Source organism: Capricornis sumatraensis, chromosome 3, assembly GCF_032405125.1.
Source record: "Capricornis sumatraensis isolate serow.1 chromosome 3, serow.2, whole genome shotgun sequence".
NCBI classification, from domain to species: Eukaryota; Metazoa; Chordata; class Mammalia; order Artiodactyla; family Bovidae; genus Capricornis; species Capricornis sumatraensis.
Genome location: NC_091071.1, coordinates 51,288,334 through 51,301,126, shown reverse-complemented (window position 1 = coordinate 51,301,126; position 12,793 = coordinate 51,288,334). Strand labels below are relative to the sequence as shown.

The window sequence follows — 12,793 nt, the reverse complement described above, 5'->3', positions numbered from 1 at the left end:
ATAACTAATAAAACAATGGATAAAATATTTGAAGACACTGCACCAAAGATATTAATATATAGATAGGAAATGAACACATGAAAAGATGCCCAACAGCATTAGTCATTAATGCAATGAAAATAATAACAATGAAATCCCACTATAAAATTACAGTGGCTTAAATTAAAAATACTGACAAAACAACGCTGACAAGGATGTAATGCAACTAAAACTTCCATAACTAACTGATTAGCATGCAAAATGGTACTGAAACAGGAAAAACAGTCTGGCAATTTCCTAAAAACTTAAACATTATTTGACTAAGCAGTCCCACTTATTGGTATTTATTCTAGAGAAATAAGACTTCCCTGGTGGCTCAGATGGTAAGGAGTCTGCCTGCAGTGCAGGCGACCTGGGTTCGATCCCTGGGTTGAGAAGATTCCCTGGAGAAGGAAACGGCAACCCATCCAGTCTTCTTGCCTGAACAATTCCCATAGACAGAGGCATTGGGGCTTCCCTGGTGGCTCAGACAGTAAAGAATCTGCCTGCAATTCAGGAGACCCAGATTCAATTCTGGGCTGGGAAGATACCCTAGTAAAAGGAATTGGAACCCACTCCAGTATGCTTGACTTTTAAATAAGATTCTGGAGAGGAATAGAAAGAAAAGGAGCACTAAAGAGAACCAAGGACTTGTCAAAGACACTCAGTTCTCAACAAATGAGCCAAACGTCCCTTGTTCTTTTCTATGAAATGGCTAGGGAAGTATCTGATACCGTGTTCAGAGAGTACACACCCACCTTCTATCACCCTTAATATTCTATTAGTTCTTTCAAGTCCTCCAAACACTTAAGAAAATTTTGCTTTTAATGTTTGTAAACCAATCAACGAAGACTGTGGTGTGATATATGAATGTCAGTATACTAAACGAAATATTAGGGAGCAGAATTCATTATACTTCAGTTCAGTTAGGTCACTCAGTCATGTCCGACTCTGTGACCCCATGGACTGTGTAGCATGCCAGGCTTCCCTGTCCATCACCAACTCCCAGAGTTTCCTCAAAATCATGTCCATTGAGTGAGTGATGCCATCCAACCATCTCACCCTTTGTCATCCCATTCTCCTCCTGCCTTCAGTCTTTCCCAGCATCAGGGTCTTTTCCAATGAGTCAGTTCTTCGCATAAGGTAGCCAAAGTATTAGAGTTTCAGCTTCAGCATCAGTCCTTCCAATGAATATTCAAGACTGATTTCCTTTAGGATGGACTGGTTTGATCTCCTTGCAGTCCAAGGGACTCACAACAGTCTTCTCCACCAGCACGATTCAAAAGCATCCATTCTTTGGCACTCAGCTTTCTTTATAGTCCAAACTCTCACATCCATATATGACTACCGGAAAAACCATAGCTTTGACCAAATGGACCTTTGTCGGCAAAGTAATGTCTTTGCTTTTTAATATGCTTCCTAGGTTGGTAATAGCTTTTCTTCCAATCAGCAAGCGTCTTTCAATTTCATGGCTGAAGTCACCATCTGCAGTACTTTTAGAGCCCCCCAAAATAAAGTCTCTGTTTCCATTGCTTTTCCATCTATTTGCCATGAAGTGATGGGACTGGATGCCACGATCTTAATTTTCTGAATGTTTTAAGCCAGCTTTTTCACTCTCCTCTTTCACTTTCATCAAGAGGCTCTTTAATTCCTCTTCGTTCTCTGCCATAAGGGTGATGTCATCTGCATACCTGAGGTTATTGATATTTCTCCTGGCAATCTTGATTCCAGCTTGTGCTTCATCCAGCCTGGCATTTTGCATGATGTACTCTACATATAAGTTAAATAAGCAGTATGACAATATACAGTCTTGACGTAGTCCTTTTCCAATTTGGAATCAGTCCATTGTTTCATGTCCGGTTCTAACTGTTGCTTCTTGACCCGCATACAGATTTTTCAGGAGACAGGTAAGGTATTGGTATTCCCATCTCTTTATGAATTTTCCAGTTTGTTGTAATTCACACAGTCAAAGGTTTTGGAGTAGTCAATAAACCAGAAGTAGATGTTTTTCTGGAACTCTGTAGCTTTTTATGACCCAATGGATGTTGGCAATTTCATCTCCGGTTCCTCTGCCTTTTCTAAACCCAGCTTGAACATCTGGAAGCTCTCCATTCACGTACTGTTGAAGCCTGGCTTGGAGAATTTTGAGCATTACTTTGATAGCATGTGAGATGAGTGCAATTGTGTGGTAGTTTGCCTTTCTTCAGGATTGGAATGAAAACTGACCTTTTCCAGTCCTGTGGCCACTGATGAGTTTTCCAAATTTGAGTTTTCATTATACTTAGAAATTCCTTTTTTCTCTTTCCCTTTTTTAAAACTACTTATTTGGCTGCACCAGGTCTTAGTTGTGGCATGTGGGATCTAGTTCCCCGACTGGGGGTCAGGCCTGGGCCCCCTGAATTGGGAGCAAAGAGTCCTAGCCACTGGCCACCAGGGAAGTTCCTACACTTAGCAATTCTTGAAAAAGTGACTCAACAATACACTCAGTTTTAAATAATGAACTGCCCACACTTGCTACCTTTCAACTGGTGCTCACTGATGCAGTATTTATAGGCAACTTTGTTTGCCTTGCACTATTTCATCAGTTCTCTTCCTTCCTGATTTCTTTTTAAGAAATCATACTCTCTTATGGACTTTCCCAAAACTTTAGACTAAATAGTTCCCTTTTTTGGCTATTAGTTATTTCTCTTGGTTTTCCCAGTAACACGCATCTCTATTCCAGAAAACACTCCTTCAAAATTTAAAAAAAAAATCCTTCAATCCCACAATACTTATCCTATGAATATCTCCTACAGCAATACTGTCACAAATTTATGTCAAATTTATATGTCCTATAGCACTATGTGCCCTTTTTAAAAAAAAAGGAAATGATTAAATGTCTACTTTTGAGGGATTGATTTAATCAAGTATGCTACATTTACTCTGTGAAATACTATGCAGTTATTAAAAAGGAGATAAAATTTTAATACACTGCAATGAAAGCATATAGACAGGGGGGAAAAAAACTTGGTGCATTGCAAAGCATTGAAGAATAACATAAGGTATATATGAATATGTATATATGTATGCTTATAAAAATATCAAGAAGCATATACTCCAAACTTTTCACGGTGGAGATATTAGGGGAAACACACTGACTGAAACCGCCCACTCCAGCCAGGCACCATAGTAACTACTTCCACGCCTTATTTTATGTCAGAAGGTCCTGCTGAGGAACATAGAACTGATAAGCCACCAACTGGAAGCGTTAAGGAAAGGGCAAAAGGAGATGCCACGTGTCCTCTAACCACCCAGAATCCTTCTCACTGGCATCCATCTTGGCTGAGCAATACATGCGCCAACAGGAAGGACCATAAGTCAGAATGATTCCACAGAGAAAACCATCAGCCATATGACCGAACAGTCTCCCCAGTTTCCCTTATCTACTGCTCTCCACCGGGGTGCCTCCTCCCAATAAAGCCTCTGCTTTATCAGCATGTGTGTCTCCTCAGACAATTCATTTCCGAGTGTTAGACAAGAGCCCCCATTTGAACCCTGGAAGGGGTCCCCTTTTCTGCAACAGAGAATAGGATCAACAGGGACCATTCTATTTCTGCCCATTGATTTATACCAAATTTGTATTACCATTGAATTGTTAAAATATTACCTTTTAAACTACACAACCTTAACACATATTCATCAGGTCAAGCCTAAACCTCCTCAGAGAAAACTATTCTCTCTCTTATATTCCTATTTTATTTTCTTCAGTATACAATCTGTGATCATTTTGTTTGTTAAAGATTTTTGCCGTTCTCCCATAGAAGGTAACAGGGCAGGGATCACACCTGTCTTGAATTGTGTCTCACATATAGAAGGCTCTCAATAATTATTTGCCTCCAGAAAGACGAGAGATGTGGTAATTTTCTACAGAATCAAGGCAGTTCCTGTTCCTCTTATAGTTAAGCTGTCTGTGGCTCTTTACACTTGAGAGTTACAGAGGAGACTGGTAAATGTTTATTGAATGAATGAAACAATGAATGAAGAGAAGCACCCCCTCATATATAGGGACCACGAATATGTAACATATAAGCTTACAAAAGGGAATGAAGATGGGGGGCATAAACATTCCCAGAGTTCAGGGATTCGGTTGACTAACTGGAGAAGCTAAAACCCCAGAAACACGTGCGAAAGAGCAACCAGGGGGCAGGCTAAAGCCCTTAGCCTGGGTAAATGATCTAATGAACATGGGAGAGATGGAGTAGGAGCCAGGTGTCCAAAGGAAAAAGGCAGGCTCATGGAGCTATAAGGGGTCTGTAGGAAAGTATGCTCAAAGGAACACGACTACGGGACGACTAACGAGAGGTCCTAACAGCTGTGCAAAATATACAACGCTACCTTTCCAACCAAGAACTCAATTTGCGCGACCAAGCAAGCCGTTGGCTCGAAACGCTGGCGTCATCTTGCAGCACCCAAATGAGAGGTAAGAGAAAGGCAAAGACTGGAAGGGTTTGGGGAAAGACTGGAGGTCACTTGATACTTTGGGCCTCCCTTCTCTTCCAGCAGAAGAAACTATAGAGTTGGGTTAACAAGGCAGGAGAGCAATGTATCTATAATAAACAAGAGTTTAGAGGAATCTGATATAAATACATTGTGTCTATGTCTCTGTTTCGCTTTTACCTTTTCAGTTCAGTTGCTCAGTCGTGTCCGACTCTTTGCGACCCCATGAATCGCAGCACGCCAGGCCTCCCCGTCCATCACCAACTCCCGGAGTTTACTCCAACTCATTTACCTTTTACACGTGTCCTAATGTGGGTCGGGAAGATCCCCTGGAGAAGGAAATGGCAACCCACTCCAGTATTCTTGCCTGGAAAATCCCATGGACTGAGGAGCCTGGTAGGCTACTGTCCATGGGGTCGCAAAGAGTCGGACACAACTGAGCGACTTCACTTTCACTTTTCACTTTTCAAAGTGACGTTGCCCAAGTCAAAGATGGCCGCGCAGGCTCAGGGTCTTACCATAGAAACCTACCATAGAGACTGAGTCCTAGAATGCCCCCGCGTGGCCGCCTGTGGGCCGGGACAGAGTACCTACCCGCCGGCTTCCGTTGAGGAAGCTCGTGGCGGAGCCGGCCGTAGAGAGTCCTTGCGCGTGCGCGAAGATGGTGGAGGAAGAGGGCATCCGCGTGGTTCGTTGTGGCGGCAGCGAGTTGAACTTCAGGAGAGCGGTGTTCTCTGCGGATTCTAAGTATGAGGCCATGGGTAATTGCCGGCCCGGCTGAGGGGCTTGAGTCCACGAGTGGCGAGAACTGCCGGGCGCGTCTGGACGGGCCAGCCGGCGCTTCTGGCTCGGGGAAGCGGCGCGCGCGCGGGAGGGAGCCGGGGTCCGGGTGCTGCGAGAGGAGTCGGAAACCCCTTAATCCAGAGGCACCGCAGGCTGGGGCGCGCTCGCTTCCCGGCTCCCCGGACCTGCCGATAGGTTGAGGGGGCCCCCGGGCTGCCCTTGTGTTAGAATCGGCTCAGCATTGGAGAGGCTGGAAAATGGTTCAGGCACAGATGCGCTACTCTTGGAAAACCAGGAGTAAACAGCCTTCTTTCGGACCGAATCGTGACTTAGGTTACTGAACGATTGCAGGTTCCGATTTCTTTGCAGTTCCCTAACACCTAAAAGATGTGTTTTGATAGCCTTTTTGGAGCTCTCCGTAAAAACTGATATTAGAGTCTGTGTGAAATAAATATATGCGTAAGTCCTGATGCCCCTGCTCAGGAGTTCAGTGTAGCCGGAAGCGTAACTAAGCCAGGTTCATCTATTGTGTGCTTTTCGCGAGGTTCTTAATCTTAGCTTCAGTTTCCTTATCTATAAACGGGAATAATATTTAGTAGTTCATTTCATAGGGTTGTTACAAGAGGATTAAATGCCTTAATACATAGTGTTTAGTCCTTCAGTCGTGTCCGACTCTTTGCGGCCCCGTGGACGGCAGCACACCAAGGCTTCCCTGTCTTTCACTGTCTCCCGGAATGTGCTCAAACTCTTGTCGTTTGAGTCAATGATACATACCATCCAGCCATCTCATCCACTGTCACCCCGCCTCCTCCTGCCCTCAATCTTGCCCACCATTAGGGTCTTTTCCAATGGCTCTTCACAGTTCAGTTCAGTCGCTCAGTCGTGTCCGACTCTTTGCGACCCATGAATTGCAGCACGCAGGCCTCCCTGTCCATCACCAACTCCCGGAGTTCACTCAAACTGACGTCCATCGAGTCAGTGATGCCATCCAGCCATCTCATCCTCTGTCATCCCCTTCTCCTGCCCTCCCAGCATCAGGGTCTTTTCCAGTGAGTCAACTCTTCGCATGAGGTGGCCAAAGTACTGGAGTTTCAGCTTCAACCTCAGTCCTTCCAATGAACACCCAGGACTGATCTTTAGAATGGACTGGTTGGCTCTCCTTGCAGTCCAAGGGACTCTCAAGAGTCTTCTCCAACACCACAGTTCAAAAGCATCAATTCTTCGGCGCTCAGCGTTCTTCACAGTCCAACTCTCACATCCATACATGACTACTGGAAAAACCATGAGGTGGCCAAAGTATATAGAGAGCATGTCAAACAATGCTTGTCGTTGAATGGCTCAATATATGTCAGCTCTTACATCATTGCTATATTGTGAACATCATCTAGAAATGACACAATATAAAGAGGTTTCCAAGTCACTCAGGGATAGACACTTACCAAACTCCCTTTCTGTCTTGGAAAAGCAGAGGTAGTATCTTACGAAAGTTTGTATTGCCACAATATCTTATGGGTGTATGGCAATAGTTATTGAATGCATGCATGACTTAAAGAAACTTCTGTAAATTGCTTTAGAGGCAAAAAAAAAAAAAGATCTTTTGGTCTTTACAATACAAAGGGCTTTGTTGATACTCAACTTGTGAGTCAGGAGGAAACTGAGGCTTCAAGAGATTGCCAGAGTTCTGCCACTTTGGACTTTTATCCAGTTTCTTCCTCCAGTGTACTATTTCTACAAGTTATTCATTATATTGGGATCTAATGTTTTTCACTTCCTTAGTCTTGCAGTTAATTTTTAAGTGTTTACCAACTATGTCTTTGTAACAAACAGATTTTGAAAACTAAGATAATTCCAGGATTGATCCTACCTTTAAGAATTTCAAACCTAATGAGGAAAAGAAGATAACCAGTAACAGATGTTTCATACAGTGGCACTTTGGAAGCCCATAAGAAACAGTGTTTCAGACTGAAAGGATGGAGAAGGTTGATGAGGAAGTGATGTTTAGGCTCGACAGGGATGGAGCAAACTCTGGGAGATGGTGAACCACGGGGAAGCCGCAGGCAAAGGAGTCACAAAGAGTTGGACACAACTTGAGCAACTGAACTACAATAAATGGATGGCATTTTGACTAGAGGATATAAATGGAAGGCATTCGGGATAGGGGGCACAGTATAAGCATGAGAACTGTGGTACAGTTAGCTAGTAGGAATGGTGTGTGGAGAGAGCTGGGGATATGAGTTTCAAAAGGAAACATAGAATCATTCTTGGTTGCTGTTTGGTCCAAAGAGAGTGTATTTTTTTAGTTCTCTAGATAAGGTATACTCAGGCAGGGGGTGATAACATAAGATTGTGTTTCAGAATATGAATCTGAAAACTGTATCACTTCAGTTCAGTTGCTCAGTCGTGTCCAGCTCTTTGAGACTCCATGAACTGCAGCACGCCAGGCCTCCCTGTCCATCATCAACTCCCGGAGCCCACCCAAACCCATGTCCATTGAGTTGGTGATGCCATCCAACCATCTCATCCTCTGTCGTCCCCTTCTCATCCTGCCCTCAATCTTTCCTAGCATCAGGGTCTTTTCCAATGAGTCAGCTCTTCACATCAGGTGGCCAAAGTATTGGAATTTCAGCATCAGTCCTTCCAGTGAACACCCAGGACTGATCTCCTTTAGGGTGGACTGGTTGGATCATGCAGTCCAGGGGACTCTCAAGAGTCGTCTCCAACACCACAGTTCAAAAGCATAAAGCTGTATAATACATGGTGGAGAGATGAGAGACGGTAGGAAAGCATACTCAAGGTACAATGCTGGCATAGAGGAGGGAGTCACACAGTGAGAAAGTTTCCCTTCAGCAGTAGGATCTTGCAAAACCAGTAGGAGTTTGCTCCTGTGATATTTTGGGAGGTGGGGAGATTAAGCAAAGCAGACAACTTAAATTGGAATAGGCGGAGGGTTATCATGGCTGTGGGGTCAGTGTATCTGCAGCATAGGGTGAAGGGAAGTGGTGGGAGAAGAGTCTAGAAGGTTATAGACCAGGGCTCTGAAGGCTAATGCAGGCATCCAAGCAAGAGATGACTTTGGCCAAAATTAAGATACTGTTGAGGGTGAAGAGAAAAGACAGGGCTTTGGAGTGCTTTAGCAAATAGGATTAACAAGGAAAAGATGTTGGGTTCATACTGGGCCTCTTGAGTTTAAAGTACCTTGAAAATAAATGTGAATGTAGCAGGTGTTTAGGTAGAAATTCAAGGTAGGAACTTGGTCAAGATTTAGAGATGCTTTTTTTCATGTATATATATATATATGCTAATAATTAAAGCCAGTTTTTTAGCAAATTAACAGGGTTATAATGAAATCACTGAAGACTTGAATATTATCTAAAAGCTACTACAAGGAGTTGGCTAACTTACACAAAGAGGAATAAGGAAATGTTGTATTTTACTTCAAAGAGTTTATCAAAAACGCTGAATTAGTAAATGAAATGACAGAATCGTGGAATTTTAGCAGCATCGTTTTTCTTTCCCAGCCCTTAAATCATACATTCTTCAGAACCTCATATAAATCCTGTTTCCTGCTTGAAAACATCATTAATTTCGTCAACACTTCATCAACAAAGATGCCTTGAGTCCTCTGCGACAGGCGCTGTGGCGGTGCTTTATGTGCATTCCTGTCTACGTAGTTTAGGTATTGTTATCCTCATTTTACAGAAGTATTTACTGAGTGTTAGCTGTGCAAAGCTTGCACTTGCACACATTGTCTCAGTGTACCTTTATAATAATCTTATAATAATCTTTATAATAATCCTGTGAGTAGAGATCAGTGAGGTTTAGAGAGATTAAGTAAGTTCTCCAGCGTCATTCAGCCCATGCATGGATAAAAGCTGACATTCGAACCCATCTGGGTTTGACTTCTTTAAAATGCATTCTTTTCTACCACACTGTATTTCCATTATTATTTGTAATAAGTAAACATAATTGCTCCCCTCAAGGAGCTCATAGTCTGGTCGGGAAGGTCTCTCAGAACACTGTGTGGAAAATGCCGGAGTAGAGCTGAGCCCTGCACCCTGTGGAAGCAGGTTTAAGACAGGCACTGATTTGGAACAGAATGAGGGAAGGTTTCCCGTAGAAAGATACTGGAGCTGAATGTCAAAGACATAGAAAATGTTCTCATTCTCCATGGATAGCAGAATGTGCAAAAGCATGGAGTGTTTCCTCTAGAGGTTTGTATTTAAATATTGGTAGTTAAACCCATTATTCTCTGCTGAGGAGGAAGGAGAGAGGAAATCACTTTCCTGTAGAGAAGAGTACCAGAATCAGCTAGGTGAGTTTTCAGTACCCCCTCACCCACCGCCATCTCAAGGAAATACTGCCTAAAGGACCTGCTGATGCAGGGGGGGCGGAGGGTTGGGCAGGTTGTTGGAAATTTGAACCACTTGGCCTACTGTTCAAGTGAAAAAGTTCTAGACAGATTGGAGTCAAACTTAGGAATTTGGATCATATCCTGAAAGCAGTGAAAAAACCTTGAAGGATTTTAATTTAGTTTTTGTTTAAGGAAGTAATATGGTCAGGTTTGTAAAAATTAGTCTGGTAAGAATAAGAAAAGTGAATTGAAGGGCCACACCTGGAGACTGAAGGGAGCCCTTGAAAGAGTTGTCTGGGCTGAAGACAGTGAGAACCTGGGTACTCCTGGGCATGGAGAGGAGGAACCAGCCAGCAGGGGCGTCCATGGGCCTCGGTTGCTTCATTGCTTGTTCTTTGTTGAGCTTATTAAACAGTTGAACACAACTGTGTCCTCTGGTCACAGCATTTGGAAGAGGCATCTTGATTTCAGAGATGTATGTGTGAAAACTCAAGTGTCTTAGAAATGATAAAATAGGGTAGTAGCAGCCCTAGTCAGTGTAGATTTACCCTTTGATTATTTGGTAGTAATTCTTTCACTGGTTCATTTTATCTAAATAGTTTATAAAACCTTTGAAGATTGGGCAAGTTCTGTTTGACAAATGTGTGCATATATTGCAATCAAATATAAGTAAGGCCTCTGCCCTACAGGAGCTTATGGGTACATAAGGGAGATGGATATTTAGATAAATGAGGAATTTCAATACAATTTAAATAGATCAAATGATTTGGGATCACAGAGTAGAGAGAGGTCCAGTCTAAGGATTCTGTGGTTTTTACCTTCTTTGGTATATGAGGAAGCACCATGTTAGACATGTACAGTGTCAGATCTAATAGGCACAGAACAAGCATCTTTTATTTGATAGATCCTAGAATATTTGCAGTTCTGAGCTTTGTCTTATGGTTATGCCTACTATGAAAAAAGTCAAATATTACCCCCAGATTAACCACAATTAATAATTTAGTAGCCTCTGCTATATGGAAGAAAGCCACAAATCTAGAAAAACAAAGGCAAAATCAGCATTTTGGCAGTAAGAAAAAGAACTGCCATGAAGTCTTTACACTTTGCTGTATGAGAGACCTCACTGAGTAGAGAATCTCTGACTTCGTACTTGTAAACTGGTATCCGCAATGAATGATGGAGTATTGGAGGACAGGGAAAGACTGCTGTTAGCCACACCACCACAGAATAGTAACTGATTGTGCATAACTCAGTCTCTGCATCCATTAGTGAGCAGGCAACTTGGTTAGGTCAGCCGTTTTTGCAGGATGATTCCATATAGCCTCTGCCCCTGGCACAGGTCAGAGATGTGATTTTGGCATCATTGATCTACTTTTGAGAGTTAATGAACTAAATGGTCTTAGATGTCCCCATAGGTGTGAGCAACACAATTTGAGTACTCAGTTCTTGAATTTTTTTTTTGAATGAAATCTCCATTGCATGTTTTAATTTTTCATGGACAATAGACAGATTATACTGTATGGAGAAGTGAATCTTGTTTTTCTCTCTTATTTCCAGGTATATCTTCTGTGTCTCTGGAGACTTTATTAAAGTGTATAGCACAGCTACAGAAGAATGTGTGCATATATTGCAAGGGCACAGAAATCTGGTGACCGGAATCCAGCTCAATCCCAACAACCATCTACAGGTGTTAAACGATTCACAATTTAATATTTTAATATTGGTGTTACTGTTGGCCAGAATAATTGAAATAGAATTTGGCTGAGAAGCTTTCTAGGTGACGATCAAGGAAATATCTATTTTGATTTTCTGACTCAGGATATTTTTCACTTATTTTTAATTATTAAAATAGGGTCACAGCCTAGAACTACATTATTTATGAGATGAGTTCCATGTCCTACTCCACCATCTTTCTTGTAAATTGTTTTCACAATAAGCACACACAGAAGTTCAGTATAACCTTAGTAAAACTCAGTCCACTGAAACAGAAATAAAAACATGTTACTAAGGCATTCTGGTGTTACCAAAGTTTGGCCCACAGACTGTTGGTTACAATGAGATAAGTGTAGATATTGACTGTTACACCCTACATTCCTTTGATACCTGTGCAAGATAAAAGTAGTTCTGCTGGTAAAGAACTGGGCTCTGGGATAATAGTCAGAAGCTCTCAAGAGTTTTTTATTACTCGGTACCTTATCATCTCCCTCTTGAAAGTAGAGGGTTGACTTTTTTCCTTCTTTTAATTAAAATTTGATAGGTCTCATTTCCGCAAAGAGCTGTGATAAGATTTTTTATTTTGCAAAAAGAGTATAAATGACTTCACGTCTTTAAAGCTAATAATAGATTAATGAATAGGCAATGCCTTCTGTATCAGCATTTAAGTTACTTGATAATCTTATTGTAGTTCTTTTTCTTAATCAGTTTTGTACTGTTTTTACCCTTTTAGCTGTATTCTTCTTCCGTTGATGGCACGATTAAACTGTGGGACTATATAGATGGCATTTTGATAAAGGTACGTGGATTGAGTTTCCATTTTCATTATGGGAAGAGGAATGGCAACATAAGACATGTATTTTGTTACTTCTCTGAGGTCTCATCTTTTAATGAGCAGTGAAAGAACATATTTACAAGAGATATTATCAGTGATACACAAAATTACCAAGAACCAATAAGGAAAAACTAGAGACCCCACAGGAAAAAAAAAGTTGGTATAGGGTAGGAATATGTAATACACTAAAAAGAAATAGCCAATAAACATGAAAAGGTTCTTAACCTTGTTAATAGTTAAATGTAAATTAAGAGAGAACACAGCATTTTTCCCTGTCAGTTTAGACAAATTACAAATTGAAAATATATAGTGATAAAATATAGAGAAACAGACATTTTTGTATACAGTCAGTATATGACTGAAAACGAATATGTTTGCTCCAGCAATCTCACCTTTAGGAATCTCTTGTTGAAATAATGGCAGGTACATACGGTTCTTAAAAAAAGTTGAATTTAATCTTGAGTTAAAATTGGGTATTCATTCAATAGAATACTGTGCACCCATTGAAAAGAACTAGGTCGATCTAGAGATATTCACTGAAAAGGTTATTCAGTAAATACATACTGAATGTCCACCTAGGTCAAGGTTTCTTCTGATGTTGGCAAAATAGCAGTGAG

The 12,793-nt window shown here is 41.5% G+C and overlaps 1 protein-coding gene across 1 annotated transcript in view; it reads left to right on the top strand.

Annotated features, from left to right (window-relative positions):
- Window positions 1–5,136: 5,136 nt before the first annotated feature.
- Window positions 5,137–12,793, top strand: part of WDR75 (WD repeat domain 75) — a 35,329-nt gene continuing 27,672 nt past the window's right edge. Inside the window, exons 1-3 of the mRNA XM_068968187.1 lie at window positions 5,137–5,241; window positions 11,186–11,315; window positions 12,075–12,140. Coding sequence (XP_068824288.1) covers window positions 5,156–5,241; window positions 11,186–11,315; window positions 12,075–12,140 — 282 coding nt within the window. The 5' untranslated portion in view covers window positions 5,137–5,155. The remainder of the gene's footprint in view (window positions 5,242–11,185; window positions 11,316–12,074; window positions 12,141–12,793) is intronic.